This window comes from Grus americana, chromosome 1 (genome assembly GCF_028858705.1).
Source record: "Grus americana isolate bGruAme1 chromosome 1, bGruAme1.mat, whole genome shotgun sequence".
Taxonomy (NCBI): domain Eukaryota; kingdom Metazoa; phylum Chordata; class Aves; order Gruiformes; family Gruidae; genus Grus; species Grus americana.
Window position 1 is genome coordinate 78,032,664 of NC_072852.1, and position 26,771 is coordinate 78,059,434.

Consider the following 26,771-nt stretch of genomic DNA (forward strand, 5'->3'; position numbering starts at 1 on the left):
TAGTCCGAAAGCTGAAATTTCAGCTCAGCATGCTTAATATTTTTGATGCCTCCTAATGATGATGCCTCCTAAACGATAAGTGATGAAGGGACCACAGTGCATTTAGAAAGTCTAAACCTTTCTGGAAAAACTCTCCAAATCCTTCAGCCTGGCAGGAAAAAAAATAAAAATCTCTTGCCTTTTTGTGAATTGTCGGTCCTGCCTTTTTTGTACAGAGCAAGTCAAACTGTATTCAACCCTGTCTCAGCTGGGTAGGCGGATCTGCCATAACATCCGTGTGGAACAGAGTCCTTTGCGTGTGGAAATCAAAACGTAGCTTTCTTTTTGCTCAGTTGCATGTTTGGCCTTCTCAGCTAGCCTTGAGCAGAGGAAGGATTATGTTTCTCAGCAGTCTCTGTTCAGTATCCCACACTTCCCTCTTAAGTATCTGGTAGTAGCAACTACTGGAAATGTGATGCAGACTAAATGGACTGTGTATTTATTTATGCAATGGCCTTAACTTTTTTTTTTTTCTGTGGTGTGGTTTGGTTTTTTGGGGGTCTTTTTTTTCCCCCTCTCCATATCCAAGCATCATTCCTTCCCTTAAATACACTCTCTTCATTTTCTCTTGTATGAACTATGGAGTATTGGTATCTGGGGATTTCCCTGCAGATGGAAAGGAAGCCGTGAAGTTTGAAGCTACTGAAAAAAGTGGAAACTCAAATCTCCACAGCTATTCCAGACAGTCTTTGAAACACGAAAGCAAGTTTTATTACAGAGATTAGTTTACGTTACACTCATTTATTAAAACCTAAGGACATCTTTATAAAAACTACTGTATATAAAGACAAGAGCAGTGCAATAGCAGTGTAAAACACGTTTTTGGTTTACTTGGCAATCACTTTAGAAAGACAACATGATTCATAATATGATGTTAGAGAATGCTGCAAAAAATAGGACAGGATTAGATCAAAAACTAGATTAGCAAATCACTGGACACTGGCACATATTGTTTTCAAACACTGAGTGTTATGTAAACACTATTATTGTCAATGTATTAATAAAGAGGGAGAAATCACTGCAACCCTACAATTTCTAGTTAGCTTAATTAGCCTAAAATTTGACTGCTGACTATTAAAATAGACTATTGTACTGTATATATTATCTTCTTAGTGATTTACTATTTATGTAAAAGGAGGACTAGAAGAAATGCCTGTCTTATACAAGAGAATTTTCAAGGCTGAGAAAAGATGTTTTTTCCTGGCGAGCGGGTGAGGTTCTGTTTTTGTTGCTTTACTTTTCATACACCATCGCACGTGCCAAAATAGAACTGACTTTAAAAATCACTTTGACATGTTACTTCATCGCTTCTTCAAGTGGACAGTCCTCATATAGAAATTACAGCCATAATAAAACTATTAAAAACAGTTATCTAAAATAGCTGCTACAATATGCTGCAGTACACATTAAGAGGCCAGATTGTTTTCACTCTGTTTTCGTAAGATCGATAACCAGGCACAAAAGATGGTTAATTACAACACCAAGTCCTGCACAAGCTTTATAACTTATCTTTTTATGTCCTACGTTATACACAGCAATTATTAAGAAGTTGGACACTCAGTTCTCAGTAAAACTGAAGACAGAAAATGAGTTGGACAAGGAAGGAGACTTCTGGAGCACGAAGGTCATTAATAGCCACCAAGACAGACAGCTGCCATTGTTAAATAGGGTGTATAATGGCATTATACACTTCTGCAAAAGGTAATTTTAGATCCCATATTTTTCCAACCATATCAGGATGGACATAGAGGAAAAGATATCTATTTTAGTCCAGGTCTTTTTTTTTTTTAGAGAAAGATTGTGTTTGAACCAGTCTCTTTCTGCAGAAATAACTGAAGAATTCATTGCAGTTTATCTGGTTCACCATAATTTCGATCATGTAAATGCAGAGGGATATCAGAGCACAGCTACATAGATGGTTGAGATGTTCAGGTGACTGTTTGTCTAGCCAGTGCTCTTCTACAATGTCCCAAAAGCAAAGGGAGAAGGGCCGATAGCGATGGTGGTAGGGAAACACAAGTGGTGCACTATTTCCCTTTAGCTTAAGGCCCAACGAGCATTAGTCTTATTCAAGATCTTATATTCTGCTAAACTAGAGAGGCTATCAGATGATTATAACAACACAATCGATGAACAATTGTTCATCAGCAATGACATGGATTTATCCATAAATTAATCGGTAGGCAAAATCAGAATTTCAGCCAGCGAGTATCTACCTTATATTAACTGGCTCTGTATAGAGGATAAAAGAAAACAAACAAACAAAGAGCACATCAATTACAAGGTATACATGTACTAGAAGTAAAGCATAAAACTGCTCATTAATAACGCACAATTCCCAAAGGGAAAAAAACCCTTACAAAATACAGTAAGTCACACAAACCAGTATCTAATACAAATTCCTTCATGAACATAAGCTTTTTACAAAGCTTTCTGTGGCGGTCATCACCTCACAATGAAAGTAGGTGCCGGCAGAAGGTAAAAGGAGCAAACAGTTGCTGCAGAGCGCCAAAGAAAGACCGATGACTGTAGATATGTACTTTGTTGGGTGTCTGCAGGGGTTGCGGATCTTGGAGTCGATGTGGAAGTGTGGAGAAGAAGTGACGTTGGCAGAGGTATGGATGGCATTGTGTGCAGAGGGGTGTACGCAGGAGCTTCTGTAAAGAGTGAGAATGGGCCAGGCCTTAAGCTTACCTAGGATGGGATGGAGTCTAATGCCTGCAGGGCGGCACTCCCACCTGTGGCCTTATTAGCTGTTGCCTGCCCTTACTCAGTGATACCATTTTTTACTAGTTAGTTTGCAAAGAAAAGAGGCATGTGCATATTGGTATCCTACTCAGCTTGGGCCTTCTTTGAAGACGGGGCACTCCTATGGTATCCAGCCTTGGTGGGTCCCCTGCACTATCTATTCCTGCGTGTCTTTAGTCACGTACCATCATGAGCTCTGGTAGCCGTGAATTAGGTCAAATCACTGTATCCCTTTTGAGTTCAACAGAAGACTAAATTTCACTCAAATCAAAGAGGTACAAAAGGAAAACTTGATTGTTCATTGACAAGGTGTTCCTCATGTTGTTATACAGTAAAATATAAGGTTATTTTGAAGTTATTCAGATTTGCAGGACAAAATATTAGGCATGAAGGATTAATTTGGCATTATAATGGCTTTGTGTTACAATTTCTAGATGAACTCCTTTGTTTAGTTTTCATTGCCAGGTTCTCCATGTATGTATCTTAAATAATTGAATTTCACAGGATCTGCTCATATAATTGATACTCTATGATTTTAAAATAAACCTGTCCTGTGGAAAGTTAAGTCAAGCTATTGCACCCTATTGACCAAGTACTCCACATCATTGCCCTTCTGGCTTACAAATGAATTCTTAGATTTGTGAGGGGTAAACTCTGAAGCCAGTTGGTGGCTGAGGGAATTGGATTATTGCCTTGTAAAGCAGAGGGACAATGGTATTATTGCTTTTGAAATATATAGTTTGTTGATTTTCTTCTGTTTCTCCTTCAGCTTCAAGGAGTACGCGGGTGGAATGAGGTGTCTCTGTTTCTTCTTAGTAAAGCTCCTCTCTTCAGGAGGGTATGTGAAACTGAAGCCAAGATGTGCTCAGATGTTTGTTATCTTAGCATTATCATTGCCAATGATCTTAAAATGTGTATTAAGGTTGAAATAATTGCTACCCTGCAGTTTGACTCGATGAAAGGGCTTCGCTTAGCTTCTAATGCATATGACAATATAGTTAACAGTGACGGGGATTGCCAGCATCTACCCTATTGTGACAAAATATTCACCAGAGAACTTTGGAAAAACTCACATTCAGTATTCTGACACTTAGATTAGGCTCAAATGGCAATAGATGGATGGGGAGGCAAAGAAAAGTTATCTACCAAAGGTTTGTCTTGTGATCTTTTTCCACCTTTGTGTGGATTTGCCAGAGCAACTTAGTTTTCTTCCTATTGAGCATTTCCTCAAATATGATGCTTCCTTTCAGAGATAATATTGTCGGTCTAGAATTAAAATATTGCTTACAGACTACTTTCTTCTGAAGATTCTTTCTATATTGTTTGCCTGTAGAAGTTATCGGAATGATGTTTCTCTTCAGGTGACTTGCTCAATTACCCTCTTGTAGTCTTTCTCTCTCCTGCTTATACATCATTGTTTCAGCTCTTGTCATTTAGTTGATTTTCTTGAAAGCTGCTCCTTGAAGTCTGATCTTACCTCTCCCATCTTGAGGCACATCAATATAATTTTCTGGAAGACATAAACCACAAATGTTCCCATAATGATTCATGAGCACACAACATCAAAGTATTTCCTGAAAAGAAAAACTTATAGTTCTCTCAGTTGTGGATTTCATTTGGGGAGACAAGAAAGAGAAAGGAAAAGTGTGAGGAAGGAAGGAAGGAAGGAAGGAAGGAAGGAAGGAAGGAAGGAAGGAAGGAAGGAAGGAAGGAAGAGAGGTGTTAGGAGGCCTCTACCTTCCCTCACTAGCTCTATTTGGCCCAGTGTGAGCTTGTGTGATATGGAAGGTTGCGTTCTTTTTTTCTATATAGTCAGAGTGGGAGGCTAACCTTGTTTCTCCCTGTTCGTATTAAACTGGTCCTGGTTCTGCAAAATATTAATCACACAGTAGGTGTGCAAGTTGCTTATTCTCACTTGTAACCTGGGGGAACACGGAGTGCTGCCTGGGTCTGGTGCATACCTGAGGTGCTGATGATGCTCCAGGCCTGGGTGAGCATTAACAAGAGGGAACCCTGGGAACTTAGCAGGGAGAGAGATGGGATGCTTTCCTGCAGGTCATGGAGTCTTGGCTGCTGGACACAGCAAGGCTGTATGCTACATGATAAAAATCAGATTTCACCCCCAATCCCTCTTTCTTTATGTGTGCCAGTGTACCCATTCCACATCGTTGTATTGTCTACTACCTGTGAGATGAAAAGATCAAATACTTGCCTGAAAAGGTGAAAGAGGAAATGCAAAGAACTGCTAAACTCTTCATTTCTACTGCTTGTAGTCTACTCTGAAAGTGCAAAGTGCAGAGGGCTTCCTTCTGCTACCATAAATTTACTTTGAAGTAAGTCTTATTTCTGTGGATAATCTTACTGGAGCTGTTTACATGAGTAAAGTGTGCCTGTGACCATTTGGTAAATGCCTTTATCAAATGGCATGGTGTCTTCCTATTGCACTCATTTCCAACATATGCATTAGCCCAAGCACAGGCTGCTTACTCTAACCCATATTCCTTCTCTGCACTTCTATTTCCACATATGTAAATGAGTACATATTATATTCATGTGCTTTCCTCACAGAATTGTTGCGAGTATTTGTCATTTTTTTTGCTTGCAGTGTCTCCTGTACATAACAAATGCTTTAAATCTACCCATCTTCACCTTGTGCAGAGTGTGTGCGTGTAGCTGGCTACGTGATCCATCCGTATACGAACTATGGCAGCGCGTAGGTAAATTGGCTGAAAGTCCAAGTAGGGAAAGTTTTGAAGTAGACCAAAATTACAAATCATAATAATGAGTTAAAGCAATGCATCTGTTTTCTTAACCAGGCAAGCATAATGGTAGGAATACAAGCTGTTGGAGGCACAATTTGGTATCCTAGTAGCAACAATACTTAATTAACTTCTCCCACCAGACAGAGTGCTTTGCATATTGGGTATTCCCAAGTCTGTGTGCTACATTATACATATTGCATTCCATTAATGTATAAAATATAAAGAAACATCTGGCTCAGACAGCAGAATATCTGTAGGAATCAGCATGTTTGAGGTTATCTAGTGTTTCACCCATCAAACCTATTCAGTATATGAGGCTTGAGTCTCAACTTTTGCGTCAGCATAAGTCCATTGAAATTGCAGCGGTGGATCTGCTCGGAAGTGCAAGGTCGGGTGGGCAGCCACCTGAGCTGTAGCTCAACCGTATTATCTTAATTCAGATTTAGGCATTTCTCACAGTACTGTTAGCCAGGGAGGACCTCTGAGCAGAAATATGCAATTGTCTCATAACCAGCTGAGGATTTAAGCCTTCACCCAAAACTCAATCAAATGAAACCTATGTCATGGTTGACAGTTAATTGCTTTCTAATAATCGAATAGCCTAGACAGCCTTATTCATGTTAGAAATACAAAAAAATTACTTTGTGTTGTTTTGTTCTGTCGCTGTCCTTTTTTGGCGTTGGTAGAAATGGATACTAAGAAAACACGCAGACCTGCCTCTTGTGAGGTTTAAAACAAGTTGTTTGCATCTAGAAGAGAGTCTCCTGAGACTTAGTTATAACTAATTTAAAAAATACCTGGCAAGAGAGAAACTGAAGAGTATGAGCACATATCATGGCTTGGAGCCACCTACGACCTTCACAGCACCTTCAGTTGTTTCTTCTCGCTCTTCTGTAGAGTCCTACGTGTGCTTTAGCTCAGATGAAATGCTTTACTCATCTATAGTCTGCATAATCTAAATTACTAGATTGTTGGACAGAATGCAGTTTCTTTTAGTTATTTATTTCTAAAGAAATGTTTAGAGATGGAGCAGGTAAAGCCAGCATTTGTGTGCTCCAGGACAGAATGCAATTTTAAATGTGTCAGACCCAGTAGCTAGTTACTCTCTTCCTGTGCCTGAGAGTCCCAAAGTTGCTCCTGGCCAGATCCTTATTCCAAGGTTAATGTAAAATCAAGAGTGTCACCAGGGTGGTGTAAAATGAGAGTTCCCAGATCCAAAGACCATAGGAAAGTTTGTGAGTATCTGTATGCAGCACAGAAGATAAAATATCACTCATGGGAGTAGCTTCAATTCTCTGCCAGTTCCCCTAATGTGTGTATAAAGCCATGGGAGAATGAGTGGGAGGATGTGAAGAGCAGAGCCAGCAACACATAGACCACACAGTTCTGAAAGCCTCTTACATCAAGTAGGAAGTATTCACGCTGCGTTTTCCGAGCTCCTGGCTGAGCCTGGTGCCGAATCAATGGCTTCTGCCTGAAACTGAACCCTGACAGGACAAATGCCAGGCTAAAAGGCCCTCTTCTCTAGTGAGAAGTGGGGTGTGTGATTGACTGACTGATGGCTGGACTGGTAAAGTTGAGAGGTACTGCTTCAGATTGTTTTGCAACCGTGGGATCACTGAAAATACTTGCATTTTCCTAAGAAAGACCAACGCTAATTTCTGTGTGCAGTATTATATCCCAGCCTCCCAACACAGCGTGCTTGGCAACAGAAACCCCCTATTTGACACTGCCTGGTCACTTCTACTGGATTTTAATGTATTTAGAGCTGTAGCGTATGCTCTGGAGGTGGCTCAGGTTGCTCCTACTCATTAGCAAAGGTTACCGTCATTGTGGAGCACCCCACATTGCCATCGCTGCTCTACCTGACTGCTCAGTGAACAGCACCCGGTCAAACCGCATTGATTTTCATTGCCCAGCAAGGAAGTAGCTAACTAAAAGATTGCCTCCTCTTCCACAGCAATGACTTTGCATGGCGGCTTAGTTCTGCTGGAAAAAATGACATCCATTAATAATGAAGGAATGATTCAGAGCCTCTGGAGACAAGCTTTTTTCAGGGACTTTTGTCATTTTCTGACAAATGAAGTAAACAGTTGATGTGTTCACCATTCCAGGGCCTCTTGCTAAGTTAGTGTTCACATAAAAGTGCCATCAATCACCACAGCCCCTTCAAACCTCAGATAACAAAGCAAACGGTCTGCAAATGTCCAGATCTCACTCTGGCATAAAATTGTATTACACTGATCTAAGCAGACCTGCGCTGATAGGCGTCTGTTGAGGTTCTGCTGCAATGCCTTCCAATCTGGCCATGCTGGGAGTGGAAGAAAAGCTTTCACTCTCTCTGTTCATAGGAAGAGCATGGATTCCAGGCTAACAAACAGCTTTCTGCAATAAGAAGCCCTTGGCGGCTAACACTGATTATTATAGGCAATAGGAATGTCCTTCTTCCCCATAAATGGAAGGACAAGGGAGGACAAAGCACAATGCACCAGATTTTGAAAAAAGCCTCACAAGATTGAAAAGAAGGATATGAGAAAAGAATTGCAGGACAAGCACCAAATGAAAAGTCATTCAGTTGTCTAAATATATTACAAACCAGAAAGAAATAGAACATAATCTAATCCCTCTGCCTGTGAAGTCTGCCAAAGAGCTGGGAAATCATTTTCATAGCTTGGCATCTGTACACTCCTGTGGCTATATTATACATAGCATATAACATTATGTCCAGAATGTATGCTGAAAGGCTGCTCGGGTTACCAAGTCTAATTTTTAAAAGTTACGAAACGCCAGAATGAACGCTGCTGGTGCAATCTCAATTTGGCCCTCTTGTTTGCATGAAAGAAAGTAGAAAGTCTCAGACTTTTTAGGTGGGCCTTGGCATCTTTTTTTCTTTGGGAGAACATCAAAATAGCTGAACGATTCAGGTTTTTCCGATGTAGGGGAAACGTCAACAGCAACTAAAATTTGCTTCAGGTTGGCTCAGTCCTGAAGAGGTCGAATGTTTTGGGTTTTTGAATTGACTAGGAACACTTCAACATTACGCAGTGGCATTTGATGTTGCCATCTTGCCATGGAGTGGTGGTTTGGCCCCTATTTTCATCCTCAGGCTGAGTGATCTTTTACTGGGTTACATTGCCTTTGATGAAGCACAAATTCTCCTCTGGTCTAGCTGTGGAATGCATCACGGCACCTGCATGAGGTCAGATGAGAGGACTGCCTTAAATGGTGGCAAATCAATTTTGTCTCAGCTGTTATGTAAAAATGACCACCGTCACTGGTAGCCACCGCTCATGTTTCTAAAATAATAGCTGGCTGAGGGAAGATAGACTTCTGGTGCTTAAGAGTTTAAACAAAACCCAGGCACTGGAAATTTTCAACTTGAAAAACAGACTGAATTTTCATCCCAAGTGTTATTTCTACCGTAGCTGACAATTCTGCAAAGGTGGAGAGAAATGTCAAAATATGCCTGAAAGCGAATACCTCAGGAAGGTGTTAGGGCTTAAACAGAATAAATGTGCAACACATGCCAGCTTCATCAGACTTAACCAATCCTTTACCTGCAGTCCTAAGAAAAGACAACTGAAATACCTGGAATGTGTTAAGAATGAAAGCAGAAGCTTCTGCCCTGGTAGGTGGGCTCTTGGTGGTTGGGGGACACATAAATGGGGCCAACTGAGAGAATCCCTTTGCTAAGTAGTCAGAAATGTCTGGGACGCTTCTATCCATCAGTTGTTAGGAAACACTGTGGGACTTCTTAACAGGCCGTAAGCTGCAGGGAGGCACAGGATGGACAGGCTTGTTAAGTTGATCATATTCCACAGGGACATTTTGGAAGGGTTACTATCTGGGGGCAGGTACCAACTGTATTAAGCTGGTGGCCTGTAACTTATCTAGTGTAGGTGGGAAAGGCAACTAGAAAGGTTATTACATGCTCTGGATTAAGCATAGATGGAGAACTGTGAACCACAACTCGTGTGAGACATGGATCTGGGGCGTAGCACCAGAGTGATCAGGAGGTTAAGCAGTTCCGTGTCGGTTCAAGAGAAGAATTTCGCAGTGGGGTTTCTCTGCCTGCTGCTCTTTTGCTATCATAGCTTCTGAACCTCTACCCTTATTTAAGAGCATCAGGCAAAAGATAGGTCGGTTGCAACAACGAGTACAACGGCGTACTGAATGAGGAACAAGTCAGACATAAAGCGTGAATGGGACCAACTTAACAGTGCAGGTGGAATAGGTCCTACCTACCAGTCACTGGAAATGGGGCTGCATGTCACCTCTCAGACTGTTCTCCTCCCTTCTACCTGGGAAATACAGGGGGGAAATAGGCATGTGTTTACATCCATTGTGCTTTCGGACCAGAATCGCCTGTGTTATGGAAGCTACTTATCACATAAAGGCTTAAAATGTTACAAAGGTGAATGCTGTCAGCGGTCTTGGACACTGGAGCATTGTAGCAATGTGTTCAAGAGTAGCAATGACTGTTTACAATGCTTGAGAATGGGTTGCCAGACAAAGTCAAGTGCACAAATTATGAAATAGTGCAAACTTTAAGAAATTTCCATTTTAATAACTTGTTATAAGTGTTGGTAAATCTGGCTTTTAAATTGCTCGCTCCATTTCTTAAGAATCTCTCCTCTTTTAGCCTGGATTAAGCTTGTGTAACTCCCCTAAGGACTGGGGGGTATAAAACAAACTGCACTTCACATCACTGCTGAGAGCTGCTCACTGGCTTTAAAGGAGCTTTAGAAACTTTGGGAAGATCTTGCGTTCCTAGGGGTTAGGCTGGCTTGGACACTTGTACAGGAGAAGGAGCTGCTGGTGGATGGCAGGTACCCGCTGGCCAGGTCCTTGGTTGTGTTGCTGTCCTGCAGAAGAGAGGTTGGTGGGTCAGGGGAGGTGCAGGACTACTCTCCATACCAGAGGGACGTAGAGCAGCTTGAAGGATTTACACTCTACTGCTGCTTATTTCCTAGCTAAATCTGAACCCAATACTAAGACCTGCTAATTAACGACAGCCAAGCCCCCCACCAATGTGTAGGCAAACCTGAGATAAGGCTACTCACAACAGTGGAGGGTCTTTCTTTGCCTCTTTAAATTACTTTTTAATTCGATTCCATGACTTCTTGTTGCTAACATAGAGTTCAAAGCTGGTTTTCAGAGGAATGCTTTGTCTATAGCATGTGTTTGGGCTTCATACGGGTGGGTCCACTGGTTTGGACTTGTGTCTCGGGCAGTGCTCTGAGCTAGTAGCCAGAGAGTTGGGAAACAAACTGCAACCAGTTAGAAATTGCCTCCCAGCTCTCCTCTGCAATGAAGGGGAGGGCCCTGCACTGGTGCTGGTTTTGGCATGGCATATGGTCTCGTTACTGATGATCTGACTGCTTTTTTGGTAAGTGAAGCTTGGGATCGGCTTGGATCCCAGGACTGTCTCACAGACGGATGCGGGAGGAGATTTGGCACTTGGAGTGAGCCTGGAGAGCTGCTGCAGGCGTGGACTTGCCTTCCCCACCTCCTCCACCAGAATTGCGGGTGTTAGAACAGCAGTTGGCTTAACTTTTGTTATTAATATGGCTGCCTGGCTAAAAGACCAAAGCTAAGAGAGAAAATGAGCTTCCTGTAGAGTTTCTGGAATATCTATAATTATACAAATTAAATACATCTTTTGTCCCATCAGCTGGGTTGGGTGGGAGAAGAATGAAACCACACAGGATACAATTTTCTCTGTTTTTTACTAAAGGCCATATTTTACAATTCTCACTTACAAAGAGCAGTGATGTGAAACCAATAGGCTTGCTAACATAAATAAATATTACTTACTGTGAATAATGGTTTCGGAAGTAATCCTATGTTTCTGAAAGTCAAGTATTTTTCAATTAGTAGCAATGTTTTTCATTTGATAGTTCCTGAAATAGTTGATACTCCTGAACACAGTTCTGGAAAGTAAAAACATCCAGTTCTCTTGGAGAATTTCTGAGGGTTTTTTTAAAGGAAGTATGAAGCATTCAAAGTTCTGATTTATGAGTGTTGAATAGAGGAACAGATGAAGGTTTGAGGACATAAATTGGAAGATTATCACTGAAAAGCTGCATGTGTCTTCCCTCACTGAAGCGTTGCAGTCTGATTTTTAATGACCTGAAATGTTTTCTTCCTCCTCTGAAAGTTATTTCAAAAAAATAGTCAAAACACCCTGGGCTTTCCAAAGCATCTTAAAAGTGTGGATGGCCAATTGCAAGTAAAACTGCAAGTGAGCTGCACTTACTAATTTGCCTGACATCTGTGAAACCCTCAAGTCATTACCATGGTGCCCACATCAGATGCGTCACAGAGGCTGAAATTCATCTGGCTGATTGTTGCCCAATATTCCTGTAGGCTAATGTGTGGCAACCATTAAATAACTGATACACCTGAAGGCAAATTAATTTGCATGGTTCACAAAAAAACCCCCCTGCTTTCGTTATGTATACAGTTTGAACTGCCTTCAGTTTTTTTCAAGACCTCAATGAATCATGATGCCAAACAGAATAGGGATATCATGTAATGAACTCAGACTTCTTACTCCACTGGAGACTCTGCTCATTTTCACATATTTTCAGCTAAATGGAGTGACCGAATAGCTTTAATTGTGTTCCTGTCAGAGAGGAAGATGACTTGAGATATTTAGACACTGGAGAGGGCAAGAGGAACTATTGCTAGAGGCGAGATAGTATTTTGTTGCTTGCTTCTTTCAGGTCTGGGGCAGGCATGTTGCTTTGGAAAGGAGGTTATTGCTATGTGTAATTTAATGGCATAGATACTACAAGTGGATTTCATTTCACCTAACTTTAGACATCAAAGCGGTTAGATGTCTTCATTTCCAGAGCGTCACCTCAGGCTCCTTTATTGTCAACAGGCACAGGCACCTCTGCAGAGCTACTCTCCTCCTCCTGGGATGGGCATCAAGTTGAGTGAGTGATGCTGCGGGGACTCCCCTTTGTCCTTACTGGCTCCAAAAGAAACCGATGGGTAATCAGTTCACGTGCAGGTGCCTAAAATTCCCATGCCTAACTTACGGAGTGAGTAGCCCCACTACCCCTGAAAACTGAATTACAAAAATGTGTAACGCTAGGATGGATTTCTGTTACCATCATGTTCAGTCTTGCACTGTCATATGCAAATATATAATCTGTGTAAATATATCCAACTCTGTGCTATTTACAATCCAGTACCACTAAGTGGAAGTTGTTCTTTAGTCTCCATGTTCTGGTTAGAAACCTTCTTCCCTCATGTTTATTCATAAACAGATTTGATTCATGTGTTTAAGACCTATAATATACTACAAGATTTTGATGGAAAAACCAAGATGTGTAGGTATTTCCTCACATACAGCTACCTCTGGAAAGAAAAGCAGCTTCTTACCCTGCATGTGCATGTGCAGTCCCGAAGACATTTTCTCCCCCCTCTCTCACCAACTTCCATTGCTTGAGTGGCAGGAAAGGTGCCTCCCTGGGGCTCGTGATGGTAGCACCCCAGGAGATGCTGCATGTTCCTTTGGATGGGGTAATGGATGGGCAGGGCTTGATACTCAATTTTTTTTGCACAGTGAAATCTCTTGGTACTGCTGTAAAAGCTTTTTAAGAAACCTGTGAACCTTTGAGTATTTCTACCTCAGTGGTAAGGACTGAATTATCTGAACGTCTCCGATTTCAGCTCATCCCAATTTCCCAAAAGCTGATGTTACCGGCTTGCAAAATCTTTTCCCACAAAGGGACTTATACCTAAGATACTCAAGTATTCTTCACATTTGCTAAGCTCTTAGACAGCAGTGTCAACTCATACATCTAAGATCCAAGACAGAAAAATGAAAAGTACAAGAGGCTTCACAAGAGCGTGCCCTTCTATTTAAAATTCAGGTACATGATATGAGAAAAAGGCCTCCTTTCATGCTGGCTGACAATTTGAATTTAACAGATCCGCTACAGATTGAAAGCCAGGTTTAAAAAGCAAGCAGTAAAACTTGCCATGTGATTTATGATGTAGCTTCGTAGGACACTGCCATTCCCTGCTTATGCAATCTCCTAATGCACCCAAAAACTTTACTAGGGATATTTTAAAAACAAAACCACCGAAACTTTGGTATGACAGTAGTGTCTGATTCAGAAAGAAGAGCAGTTACAGAGTGTATTCTTTTATTAAGTCTTTTCATTTTTTTTGTAATACCTTTGCCATACAGTGACAAATAATTTATTTATCAATGAACGACATAATTTAAAAGGGTGTTTATGCAAGCTATACTCAATGTAGAATATCTTTACTCATGTGAATGGTCAATTCTAAGTGTTATAACAGGTCTTTGCAACTTACAGCTGAGATTAAATGCAGCTTTATTATACAGGATGATGCATGCAGTTTGTACCTTGATATTAATTGAGCTGTACAGAAAAGTTAGTAAGTGAAGGAGCAATGTGGTCATATGTAAGGAACTATGTGGGTATATGTATAGTGGTATGAGTGCACACGCACATGTTTATGTACATATGTATATATGCATTTATTATTTATTTATCTGGCCCACAGTTTCTGTATACAATCTCCCACATTTTATATATAACTGTAGCTTAGATTCTTTGTTAAATTCAAGAACGAAAAACTACTGAGCTAAACAACAGTAGGCCAACCTACATCAGGTGAATATCCTGCTCCTTTTATTATGTCTTTTTGCCCCAGCGCTCTTTGCCACCTTGGCATCAGTAAAATTCAATCTATTAAAATTGCTGCCTAGCATGTCCTGAAGTCCAACAGAGGGTAAAAACAAACACATTCATGGAAATTGAACTGTTGAAACATGCTGAAAGGGGGAAAAGGGGTTAGCCAAACATTAGATTTGAGTGTTTCGGTACCATTTGCAAAGCTTCAAGGTGCTGACTTACTTCAAGGCCCACGGAAGTCAATAAAATCGAAAGACACGGAGATTTCAGAGATTCAGGGGATTTATGTTAGAAATATTTTTCTAACATAATTCTTCCAGAATTTTTTCTAGATTCCATCTGAAAGAAGGTGGCAAAGCTGGTTTCCAAAGCAGATCAGATTAATACATTGTTTGAACCGGATCCTAGCTGGTTCACCCACAATTCCTAATATCACTATGAAATACTCCAGGCTCTTCATTCCCCTGGCAGTAAGGTGGGTGCTGCAGGGGCAGAGGGCACACAACAGTGGCCTTGAGAGGAGGGTGGCTGGTTCCCGTGCCTGGATCCAACAACTGCCCAGCAGCAAGGTAGGCGGTGAGCCCCTCTGGATGCTGGAACAGCTCCTCAGTCCCCACCTAGCCTCTGCATTTCATTTGACTTACTAAGTTACTCCCCTTTCTTTCCCCCATTTCCATTTTTCTCTCCTGCACATTAAAAACCTTCTATAACAACTGCTGCTTCCTCCAGGAGAGCTGAAACAAGATGCGTGTGCTGCTTCCCCTAGCCTGGCGAGAGGCAGAACTTGCTCCAACTGCAGAATGGTCTATTTAGGAGGGAGGAATCTGTTTCAGCACTTGAATTTTGATCCCCAAAACTGTGGTTTAGCCCAGAGTTGTGTATTTCTCCTAGTGAAATCAGCTTTTTTATTCATCTCCGCAAAATACAGGAAATTCTTTCATTTCTGGAAATAAAATGCATATTAATGGCACATGGAAGAAAACCTATTTCTTGAAATAGTTATTTCTTTTACCAAAGAGCCTTATTTTCTACTTTCACTTTTCAATATTAAGAGGGCTAGTCTTCTGAGTCAGAGCTCAAGAAAAAATATGTAGTAATTACTGTGTTGAGAGGTAGATTTCAATGTAGGATGAGAGAGTCATTGTGTTTCCTGTAACTGTTCGTTCTCTGTATGTTTTTTTTTTCCTCAACTGCATTTGTGTGGCTTTTCTAGCAGTATGAAATCTAAAGCTATTTCTTTTAAAATAAATTTCTGAAGATACTTCAAAAAAAGAGCACGGAACAGCTTTCTAACATTAACAAAATTGTCAACAATTAAAAAAATAGGAGTAAAGCTGTTGCAATTTAATCTGGTTACTGTTTGGCTTCCTGTTGTAGATCCAGTGTATGTTTCTTTGTATATAAATATCCAAGCAATGAATATTTTTTAACTTTGATTATTTGTAGTTAGGAGCAAAAGGGTAACACCTGCAACATCATCACTGGAAACAGCACTACATGCTGGAAGAGATGTTAGAAAGACAATCTCGGGCAGAAATGTCTCTTCCTTCTTTCCTCCTTGCCTCTCCCATGTAAAAAGCCATAGGAGAAGTTGAGGTGTGTTGAGATGTGGAAAGAGAAGGGGCCAAGGACCCTGGACAATTTTAGCAGAGTGCAAGAGACAAGAAAACAATTTCTCTTCTATGGTTATTTGAGCTGTATTGCCGGCTTTACAAAGAAACATGCTTTGATGCCAGTGGTGAACTATGACTGGTTTATTATTTTTAAATTGTCTCACAGCTGCATCTAGATATTGGTCTGCTGGGGTGTAAAACGTCCTTTGGCTGCAAGAGGATCTTTATGCATGGATCAATGACAATGTATGACCCCTGCTGAGTAGCATTTCTTGAGTTGCAGAGAAAGAAAAACAGTGCTTGCTTGACGTCATTGGGCTGAGGTATTCCACTTGGTATGGCTTGGTTTGAATGATAATTTATGAAGCATGGAACGTTTTGTTTTGAACAATTATGACTGCCAGCTGGTGGGTTATTCTCTGTTTGTTCTACATTTTTCATCATTATTTACTCATTTGTTTACATGTGTGTGCATGTTCTGTATTGTGAATCTATTGTATGCTCATTTTTTCATAACAGATATTTAGGCTTCTTGCAGTTGCCCAGTGATGACTGCGATTTTCAGGTGTGCACCTTAATATTAGATGAGAGGCAGAAAGACTGTAATAATTCAGAATGAATAACTGAGCAACAGCTATCGCATGCATGCACTGTAACAGAGAATCCTGCTGTGCTGTGTCAACATTCTTGTGTCCACTATAATCCTACAGCACTTCCAAATAAAAAAATTGGAAGCCAGTTACTTAAACACAAAAATAATCTTCATCTCTTTAGCTCTGCTACCACCACTGGGTTTCTGTGCCTGCAGAACGTCAGAGATGAGGATTTGGCAGGTGCTGCCGAGATGAGACTGTGCCCAGAGATTTCCATTCTTTGGTGTGATTATGCAATCACCACGCAGTCCCACTGGCATCAGCAGCTATTATGCAGCAGCTGCATAATCAGGCGTTTATTGGAAGAGGTGGGACGAATGCCACATGTTTGTCCCCTATCTTCCCTAATGGTAGAGGATGAAACAATTGGAAAAAGCATTGTGTGATTTTTGATGTGCAGCTGTTGGCCCATGTTTTCTGACTGCTAAGTCCGACGAGAATGTGATGCTAGGAAAATGTGATGCTTGGGTCACAGCAGCCCCATGCAAACCTACAGGTTTGGGGAAGAGCAGCTGGAAAGGTGCCCAGTGGAAAAGGACCTGGGGGTGTTGGTCGACAGCCGGCTGAACATGAGCCAGCAGTGTGCCCAGGTGGCCAAGAAGGCCACCAGCATCCTGGCTTGTGTCAGAAATGGTGTGGCCAGCAGGACTAGGGAAGTGATCGTCCCCCTGTACTCGGCAATGGTGAGGCCGCACCTCGAGTACTGTGTTCAGTTTTGGGCCCCTCACTACAGGAAGGACATTGAGGTGCTGGAGCGTGTCCACAGAAGGGCAACTAAGCTGAGAAGCGTCTAGAGCACAAGTCTTATGAGGAGCAGCTGAGGGAACTGGGGTTGTTTAGCCTGGAGAAAAGGAGGCTGAGGGGAGACCTTATTGCTCTCTACAACTACCTGAAAGGAGGTTGTAGCCAGGTGCGGGTTGGTCTCTTCTCACATGTAACAAGCCATAGGAGGGGAGGAAATGGCCTCAAGTTGTGCCGGGGAGGTTTAGAATGGATATTAGGAAAAATTTCTTCACCAAAAGGGCTGTCAAACATTGGAACAGGCTGCCCAGGGAAGTGGTTGAGTCACCAGCCCTGGAGATATTTAAAAGACATGTGGATGTGGTGCTTAGGGACATGGTTTAGTGGTGGACTTGGCAGTGTTAGGTTGGACTCAATGATCTTAAGGGCCTTTTACAACATAAATGATTCTGCGATTCTATGAAAACTGATGTTGGTGTGAGTCTTCTGGGAATGCACACATTCCCCAGATAAATCAGATTTTAAAGAGCCATTCTCCTTAGGGTCATCAGTTTGGCCTCCTGTGCAGACCTAGCTTCCCATCCACTGACTCTTGCTAATATTCCACAAGCCCCCTTGCCAGTTTTCAAATCACAAGTAATGGGTATTTTGCTGCATCTCAAGACATTTCCTTGGTCAGCTGCCAACTTTAAAAAGAAAGGTACGCTTAGGTGAGATGAATCCCACTGGTTAAATGCTAGTGACTTGTATAAGATCATCTTCCAGCATAATGTCAAAAAATCAATGAAGAGAAGCTTCCAAGTGATTTAATCCATCGTAAGAGAGGTGGTATGAATAGCCCTCTGGAAATGCCTCTTTGAATGTGTTAGCGAGGATGCCTAAATAACTAGTAGATGCTCAGCTTTTAGATGGCTAAATTGACTGAGGTTAATCCTGCTCTTTATTGCCAGTCAGGATTTATATCAATTGATCTTCCAGGTATTGGATCTTTTCCTGTCTTTGTTTGCTACAGTCCTCTATTATCTGAAATCTCCTTACCACGAAGAACTTACAGACTAGGATTAAATTTCCTTTTAATGTTCTTTTAGCCTTGAGCTTCTTAAACTTCTCATAGTTTGACAGACTTTCCAGAAGTCAGATAAGCTCTGTAGCTCTTTCTGAATGCTTTCCCATATGCCATTACAATTTTTTCTGCTAGAGGCCCTAGTGAAGGTGACATTTCCCTCTAGCAGTGTCACCACTGCTAGTGAGATAACAGCTCCCTACTTCTAACTGGCATCTCTTCTTTATATACTTAAGAATTGCGTTGGCTTGCTTAGCCATCATACTGTATAGGAAACTGATGGTGGGTAGTTACCTATTATATTACTGGATATTTCAAATGGTTCCAGGATACTCTATATCAGTGATGCCTACAACAGAACAGAAGAGAGAGTTGTGCTGTTACTTGAACCTTATGTCCATGTTTCTACTATGTAACATAAAATGTGCTGTCTTACTATTGTGAGGCAGGAACTTTGTGGCCCAGGTCGGTGTGCTAAGTTTCAGGTGCCAAAGCAGAGCACGGTTTAGTCAGTCTTTAAGAGACAGATTATAGCCTGTTGTATACTTGAACTTTGTAATGCATTTGCAAATTTTTATAGAACTACGGGAGAGACATATGTAGAAACTGGATGCAGTGCCAAAAATTTGTGAATCCTTTAATGACCCCTTCATCATCTCTTAGCCTAGTAGAACCTTGCTGAAGCACTAGATTACACGCTGCACTGTGTCAGCAAATCTACTCATGTGCTTCCATGTGGTCTCCTCGCAGTATGTCAGGTAAGGTGCAAAACCCAACTAGAAGATCAGTGTTCACTTATGTTTGTGTGTAGAGCAGGTTGAACTTGGGACTGTCAGAGCCCAAACCTACCGACTTCTACATGCCTCTGCAGTCCCAGGATTACTGCCTCCTAGATGTGAAGGAGGTACGATCCTCTGGAAACTGCAATATGAGACTGGGGCTGGGGGACAATTTCTTGCTCTTACAGTATTACAAAATTTACAAAAGTTTACACAAATTACAATAATGGAAGTATTGTCAAATACTTTCAGTGTGGCCCTCAGTAACTAGATAAGCTTTTCTGTCTCATCTGTCAAATGGAAGTAACAAAACTTGATTAGCTCACATAAGCACTGCATGGATAAATACACCACAGCCTATTATGTACTCCTTTACTTCTATAGTATACAGGAGCAGCGCTAGCTCCAGCTATAGCCAGTGGTCACGAGAACTGCCTTTAAGAAAGATAGGGAAACGCCAGCCAATCCCCTAGCTAATTTTTACTAAATTTGTTTTTTAAACATTCTAGACCATGTTTGCACTAATCTAAATAGAATAAAGGAAAAAAAAAAAAAAGAAAATGAGACAGAGATTGCCCTCAGAGGTGAAATTTATTAGTGTACAATCACTGGAAGATTAGGACTTAAAATGGCAAGATGTGAATTACTCTTGTCACTATCCTAATGCTTAACGAACTCTTTTTTTCTCCCACTTGTCTCTAACTCATCCAAAACCTGCTCCTTACAACCAGCATCATCTTGTGGATTTTCTTAAGTGTGGTTGTTGGATGGCTTCAGGTATTATTACTTTTGCTTTATGTATTCCCAGGGAAAAGACAGGAAGAATCAACCTGAGCAAGAGTTGGCAAATGCCGAATGAAGTTTGTTTTTCTTCCAATAGCATCACAATTAGGTTGTATTTTTAACACATCCACAAAAACGCATCCACATTTTTGTCTTCTTTCAGTTGTTCATGCAAACAGTGGGGGTCTTTTTAATGGGGACACCATTTTTTGCTGTGAGATCTGAGAGGCTTCAGTGAATGGTAAAAAAATAAAAAGTCAATTCCGAGCCCCTCATGTAATTTTCTTTAAAATGTCTTAAAATGCAAATTAAGCAGGCACTTTTCTAGTTGACTTCAGTTGTTAACTTCAGCAGTGTAAGAGAAGTTTGGGAAGTTTCTGGTGATCGAAAAGGGTGAACTCTGGCTGCTTTCCAATCACAATTTCTTTAGAACTTTTTAGGTGAAACTGCTGGAGATGAGCTGTTAGCATAAGAATGATAAAAGGTGCTGGGTTCAGCAGGTCCCTATGACTCATCACTTTTCAGAGATGAGAAGTTGGGAATGCAATAGAAAATAACTTGCCTCCCTCGTCTGCGTGACTGATTAAAATCTGTATCACTAATCAATGTAGAATATAGTTAATGACTGTTTAATTAATTTACTGTAATTTTTGATGAAGCTCACTGCAATTACTTTTCCACATACTGCTACATGATAGTAATGATTTTCAACAGAAAGAAGGCAGCCCGTGTAGCGTGTGTCAGCTCTCAGAGCAGCATCACTTTAATGACTGCAAGGAATTGCTCTAATACAGAAATCAGCTCAAAGATATGATTAGCTAGTTAAGACACACAATTCCCACAGCTACGAAGGCTCCTTTGTGCATAAACTACTCAACTATGTACTAAAGCACCAGTCCTTCAGAAAGAAAAATTGTGGCTGAACCTTGTCCTTTTAGATGTAAGCCCAAGAGTCACTGTTCTGCCAGGTGATGGCATGAACCGCTGTGCAAACACCTTTCCATTGCTGCTTTTAATACTGACTGTAAACGGTTAGGTTTGAGATTCTTTGGAGCCTAAGTAATGGTTACCAATACATACAAACACCAGGAAACAGTTCACCCTATTGGGAAGTAAAGTGAGGTAGCTTATTTATTTCACACATCATCACTTTTTAGTTATTTTTACCCTCCTGTATTTTATGATGGGTGCTCAGTTTCCACCATTTATTCCTTTGATGCTGCTCCGTGGAGGCTACATAGTGTTGTACTGATTAAACTCATTTCTCTGATGTTTAATGTGTCTCACTTGTTCTGTTTTAGGATCACGTTATCACCTGACATGGGACTAACATTAGCATCATTTCTAATTGCGTTCCAGTGTCATATTCCTGCCATTTGATGTCTTAAACTGGTTTTATCGCTTTAGCATTTCCGATTTCCAAGAAACTTTTTATAATGGATTTCAAAGTCTTTTCAGAGGCATGATTTTTCTGCAGTGAATAGATTTTCTTCACCATTCTTGTTGTAGATATCTGTGTATATGTACTTATGACAGTGTTGATCGTGTAACTTCTCCAAAACCTTTTAAGTTCTTGAAAATTGTTTGCTGATTGACATCAGCATTCTCTCATGACTTAATGAACATTAAAATGATTCTAATGTTTCTCAAATGTCAACACTTTTTGATTTATTTTGCTTTTGAGACTTAAGCAGCCATATATCTGATATCTTCCTAATGATGAATGAACGGACTGTGTCTAATTGCTGGCCTTTTCTTGAACTGTACAGTGAAACATCATTATAAGACCAAGGTCGTACAAACACGTTTTATCACTTTTCTGATGAAATGCCTAATTGCTTGCTGCAGTTCTCGTTGTCATGATCTAATCAGGGAACAGTGACAATAAAAGTAATGATGTGGTAGATCCTTGACCTCAGCTCTCACTGCAAAGAATTGTCTGACATTGTTACCATTTATGGGCATGCATTCAGCATTATCACATAAGCTTTTGATGATTTCATTACTGTCTGGTGTTCCATAGTATGCCATTATTTCATGTAGAAATTTTGGCGTACTCTAAAAGATCTTCTGCAACCCCATAAAAGGATTATTTATTACATATGGCTTTTTGTTTAATAATAACTCTAAGAATAATAAATTGATCTGTACACGATCTTCAACCTGCTCGTTCCTCCTTGAGTTAGAGAGTTACCTGTTTTGCGACAGCCAAAATGTATATTGGGAGTTGATTTTACAAGACACTGAAAGCAATGGGATTTTACTTCAGAGATTCTTATTTTTTTTTCTTCCTCATTCTCACTTCTGTTAAAAGCACCGAGTGTACATAGCTAGTTGTTTTGCAGGTGTTTTCAGCTGTTCTCTGGGGCATAGCCTACTTAAGATGGACAGTATTCTGTCCACCATTCTCCTCCTTTTTTTCTTTTTTTTCCCCTTTTTTTGAAAAGTGCTTTCTTTCAGTTCAGAACTCTGAATTATGCTAAACCTCCTACTTAGGAATCCTGTTGCAACTTTGCATAAACACAGGAAGGCTTGCCTGTTTAGATCATTGACTCCAGCTCCTTAACACCCCCCCCTTTTATTTCTTCTACCACTTGCAGTATCTTTGGCCCATGCTGTTTATTCTCCCTGTCGTTTGCTTGTCCATCTGCCTTACTTAGACTCTAGAAAACTAAAAGCAATTTGTTGAATTTTATCAAGGTAGTAAAAGTTTTGGTCCCTGCTAGTTAAAGCTTAATACCACTGAGGCTGCACAATTGAATACAAGGTATGGGAGCTACTCACTGCTTCATACCTTTGCCTTTGCTACTCTCCATCCAGTTACTCTTAAAAGCATGTCAGACATGATTTTCAGTTACATTTGTATTTACAGGTCTAAATCAGGAGTGATTGTCAGTGCCTGACTTAGCTTTTAAATGCAAATGTGAAAGTGAAATCAGCCAGCCTGGCCACCTTCTATGTGCTATAGAGGGAAATGGCCAGACTGCATGAATGTAGGTGGGTATGAAGCGCAGCTGTTGTGCTCAGCTGTACTTGCAAAGCAGCTGGGGCTCTTTTAAAGTTTCTCTGTGATACGTCAGAATCTAAGTGAGGAGCTTTACAATAACCTTGCTGTTTTATTTTTCAGTGCATATATCAAGTGTGTAAAGCGTGCGTGTGCTATTACAACTGAGCATCTGGCACCTAAGAGGACATAAGGGGTAGGAGTTTTGTAACTACTAAAATAACTGAAGTCTTTTAAAATTAAGTGGATTCTATTGTGACAGAGAAAAAGGAATTGGTTGGTAAAACTTGGGATGTCACACTCATTCCTGTGTGTGATGCTATAGCATTGTGACATTATGCAGCGCAATTGTGGGCTTAACTGGAGTCTTTTGATTTCACACAAATTTTATGCCGCTGTCTGCTACTTCAGTAGTGTTATTCCAGATTTGTTATGATGTAGATGAGGTAACGATCTTGCTGTAAAAAGTTCTACTCAAAATATATGAGAAAATTTAAATATGGAAGATGTTCAGACCTGGCTTCCAGTATTTTTACTAGCTTTCAATTCTCAGTGTGCAGAGTTCATTTAGCAGTAGTCTTCAGATAACCTTTTAACTACTCACTTTTGTTCCAGTTGCTATTTTCTGATAATTTATTACCGTATTTAAGTTAAATCACTCAAGTGTACAGCCCATTTAAAAGAAAGACTTTCCTGAGGCTGATGAATCTGACAGTCCCAATTTGATGCAAAGGCTGAAAAACAGCTAAAATAGGGAATAACAATCAGCCTGTATCCAATGAATCGGCAGTTAACAAGGATGTAGAGAGCTAAATGTTGCAGTATGGGATCTATAATTTACAGAGCAAAAGGAAAAGGAGAATAAGGCATGAAATGAACAAATGTATTATATCTGTATCAACAAAAGATGCAGTGTCTATCAATATCCACAAAGATTGCCTATATTCAGATTAGGGTGGACAGAATCCTTGCATATTGACTTAACTTCACATGCTAATAGTGAATTTCTAAATACAAGGAGGAAAGCAAGCACTCGGTAACTTACGTATCTTGAATTATTTAAATGCAAATGATAAAAATCAAAACTAAATCTTCCCATTTATTTGCATGATTATAGTACTGAGGCAAGTAAAGACGACTGAGAGCATTGCGGATGTTGAGGTGTTTGATTCCAAGCCCACTGTCTGTTTGTGCTGTTGATCTCCTGCCCTGACATCAAATAGGAGGCCAGACAGGAGAAGGGATATGCAATGCAAAATGAGTTTCAGCATCTGGCTCTTCTAGAAGCAGAAAGTGATTTCCTTGGCTGTGCTTTTGTTTTTAAGTAATTTCATTTTTTACAGTTATGCAGTTCCTAGCAAACAGAGAAGAATATTTAGAAGAAAATATATTCAACAATATCTGTTATTCTAACCCAATATATTTTGAAGGGAGTGGAGGCACACATATAATGGTAGATGTTGCCTGACACACCGAATGTCTGTTACCAGACAGATTCCCCAGATGATGTTAATTCCCAGACAGTTCTTTCAAAAAAGCACTATATGAGTATTCAATTTTATTTCTTTCCATCTTTTAAAAAAAATAATATTGGTGCTCTGGTTTGTCATATTTAGTCTGAGTATAATATAAAAATCTAGGTAGGGGCTGTAAATAAAAACTATGCTTTGCCCTATGATGCAGAATGTTACATCTTTAAAATGGAATCATAGAATCTTTAAGGTTGGACAAGACCTCTAAGATCATCAAGTCCAACTGTCAAATAGTATCATCGTATTCCTGTTTAATGTAGCAATTTTACAAATGTAAATTTGAGATCTTTCTTATTTTCAAAACATTTTAGTTAAAATGGAAGGAGGTGGATTTTGTTCACTTTGTAACTGTAAATATCTTGTAACAAGAGCAGCCTCTGCACAAACTCTCCCGCCACCCCAGTGCCTCATGGTTTTGGTGAACTATGCCACGTTCACACTGCCCAGCTGACCCACTTCAGTGCCAGTGTTCCAAGCTAGGCAACACAGGCAAGGCTGTATGCGCAGCTCTTAGAAATAATTGAAGCAGAGGACCTACTGAATATATTTTGCTCCAGTGATAGTCTGTATCCTGTTTCAAAATTTGGTATCAAAGGGAATTCTTTCGCGCAGCCTTTTTAGCCACCAGCAAAGTATTTATTCCCTGTGTTTTTTGCACAGTTGCTGTGGACATGCTCATTTACCTGCTGGCTTCTAAACTCTGCCAATATTTTTATAGGCTTTTTTCTCTCTTTGTTGCTAAGTGTTTTGGTAGTCATTTGAAGGGGTGTCTAGTAACAGGTGAATAGCAGCAGGCTAAAAACTATTTTATTTGTTGTCTGAAAGACAATATGATGCAAAGAAATTCACAGCAAAAGCAGACTGCAATATCTAATAAGGGGAAGTAAAATAGACTTGCCTTTGTCTAACCCATTCCAACTGCATAAAAGAAATAAGCATGGGCTTACCCTGCTGGGCTGATACTTTTCCTGATTCTGGAGAACTAGCAGGTTTCCGAAACCACGAGTCATGTAGCATAACATATAAGATCACATCCAGAGCAGACCTCGCCTCTGCGTGCTGTTGTGCAGAAAGGCAGGGAACAGAGAGGCAAAAGTCAGACTTCAAGACAGTATGCCCTGTGATTTGCATCCTTGATGGAGGTGGGGAGGAGTTTAACGTCACCAGAGCAAGGCAGAGAAATCATGTTCATCTGTTCCCCTCTCACATCTGGAACACGGCACAGCCACAGAGAATATGGAGAAACTCTGCCAGGCTGCCCTGGCCCACAGTTCCTCTTATGTGATCTTCCTTGCTAGTCTGACCTTTTTTAGTCATTATTAATTAACAATATTCCCGTGGTTGTGAGAACAAGTTTTATTCAGTAGTCAGGATTTTGATTCCTCAACTTACAATATTTCATTTTATCACCTCCCTGGCTTGTACTTTGTTGCGCAGTAGTAACAATTTGCCCGCTGCTTGCTGCTGTTTGATCTCCAGCTGTTAAAAGCTTGCTCGGGCTAACCAGACTGCAGATTCTTAACACGGACCAGTGAGCGTGGAAGGGCCCAGCACATGCACCTCAGCCATGACCTGGAGGAACCACCGTGAGGCAAGCCACAACCGTTTAAGCTCATTCACTTGGAGTCTGTGACGGTGTTTGCGTCGCGGAAGGTACATCCACCAGGACCTTCAGACCACACAGGCCTTTGGACAGCCCTCAGATGGTTTCCATACTAAAGAAGAAATCAACATTAGTTGGGCCGCAAAATCCATACACTACATGATGAAGCAACGTTATTCTAAATTGGGCTCGATGTTTCCGAGATTAATGATTTTCCTTCCTCTCTTTGCAAAACACTGCAAGGCCTCTGCAGAGCAGCCAGCAGCATGTATAATGGATTCCAGACTTCTTTAGTTATAATAATAGTATGGCTATACATGGTCCTCTTTGTCTTAAGTAAATAATGAAGTGATCTGCTACGACAAAATGTTTAAACATCTTGGGGATGGTTCTACCCACTACATACTATGACTTGCTTGATTTTTCTCTCTGACGTATCTGTTTCAGTCATTGGTTTCATTGCCAATCAATAGCATTTAAACTAGAACAAGAAAAGAAATGATTAAATAAAAAGCGCTAACATAATTTTTTTAATCCAGGAAGATTCCAAACTGCTTTACAAACTATAGGCTAATTCTGCCATCTTTCTTGGGATAGTTTCTTACAGTTCTCTGCAATAAGGATACCTAAAGTCCTTGGTGTTACTTAGATTTTTGATGTGCAAGAATCACTTTCCTATTATCATCATGTGGTGTCTTCTAGAATGGACATGTTGGGGTTTTTTAACTGTATTAGGATAAATGTAGTACAGGAAGCTAACAACTTCA

At 40.5% G+C, this 26,771-nt stretch overlaps 1 protein-coding gene across 8 annotated transcripts in view; it reads right to left on the reverse strand.

The window, feature by feature from the left end:
* Positions 1-727: 727 nt before the first annotated feature.
* Positions 728-26,771, reverse strand: part of SHISAL1 (shisa like 1) — a 204,637-nt gene continuing 178,593 nt past the window's right edge. For 5 of the 8 annotated variants that reach the window (XR_008575391.1, XR_008575393.1, XR_008575395.1 and 2 more), the window contains 2 exons: positions 25,349-25,460; positions 741-4,297 (listed from right to left, as the gene is read on the reverse strand). Coding sequence is in view for 3 of the 8 variants with exons in the window: in XM_054812663.1 (XP_054668638.1) it covers positions 26,101-26,116 (16 nt within the window). In the remaining 5 variants the exon portion in view is untranslated. Of the gene's footprint in view, positions 4,298-25,348; positions 25,461-25,513; positions 26,117-26,771 lie in introns of those variants that run through there. The other 3 variants (XM_054812683.1, XM_054812674.1, XM_054812663.1) reach the window with 3 other exon arrangements.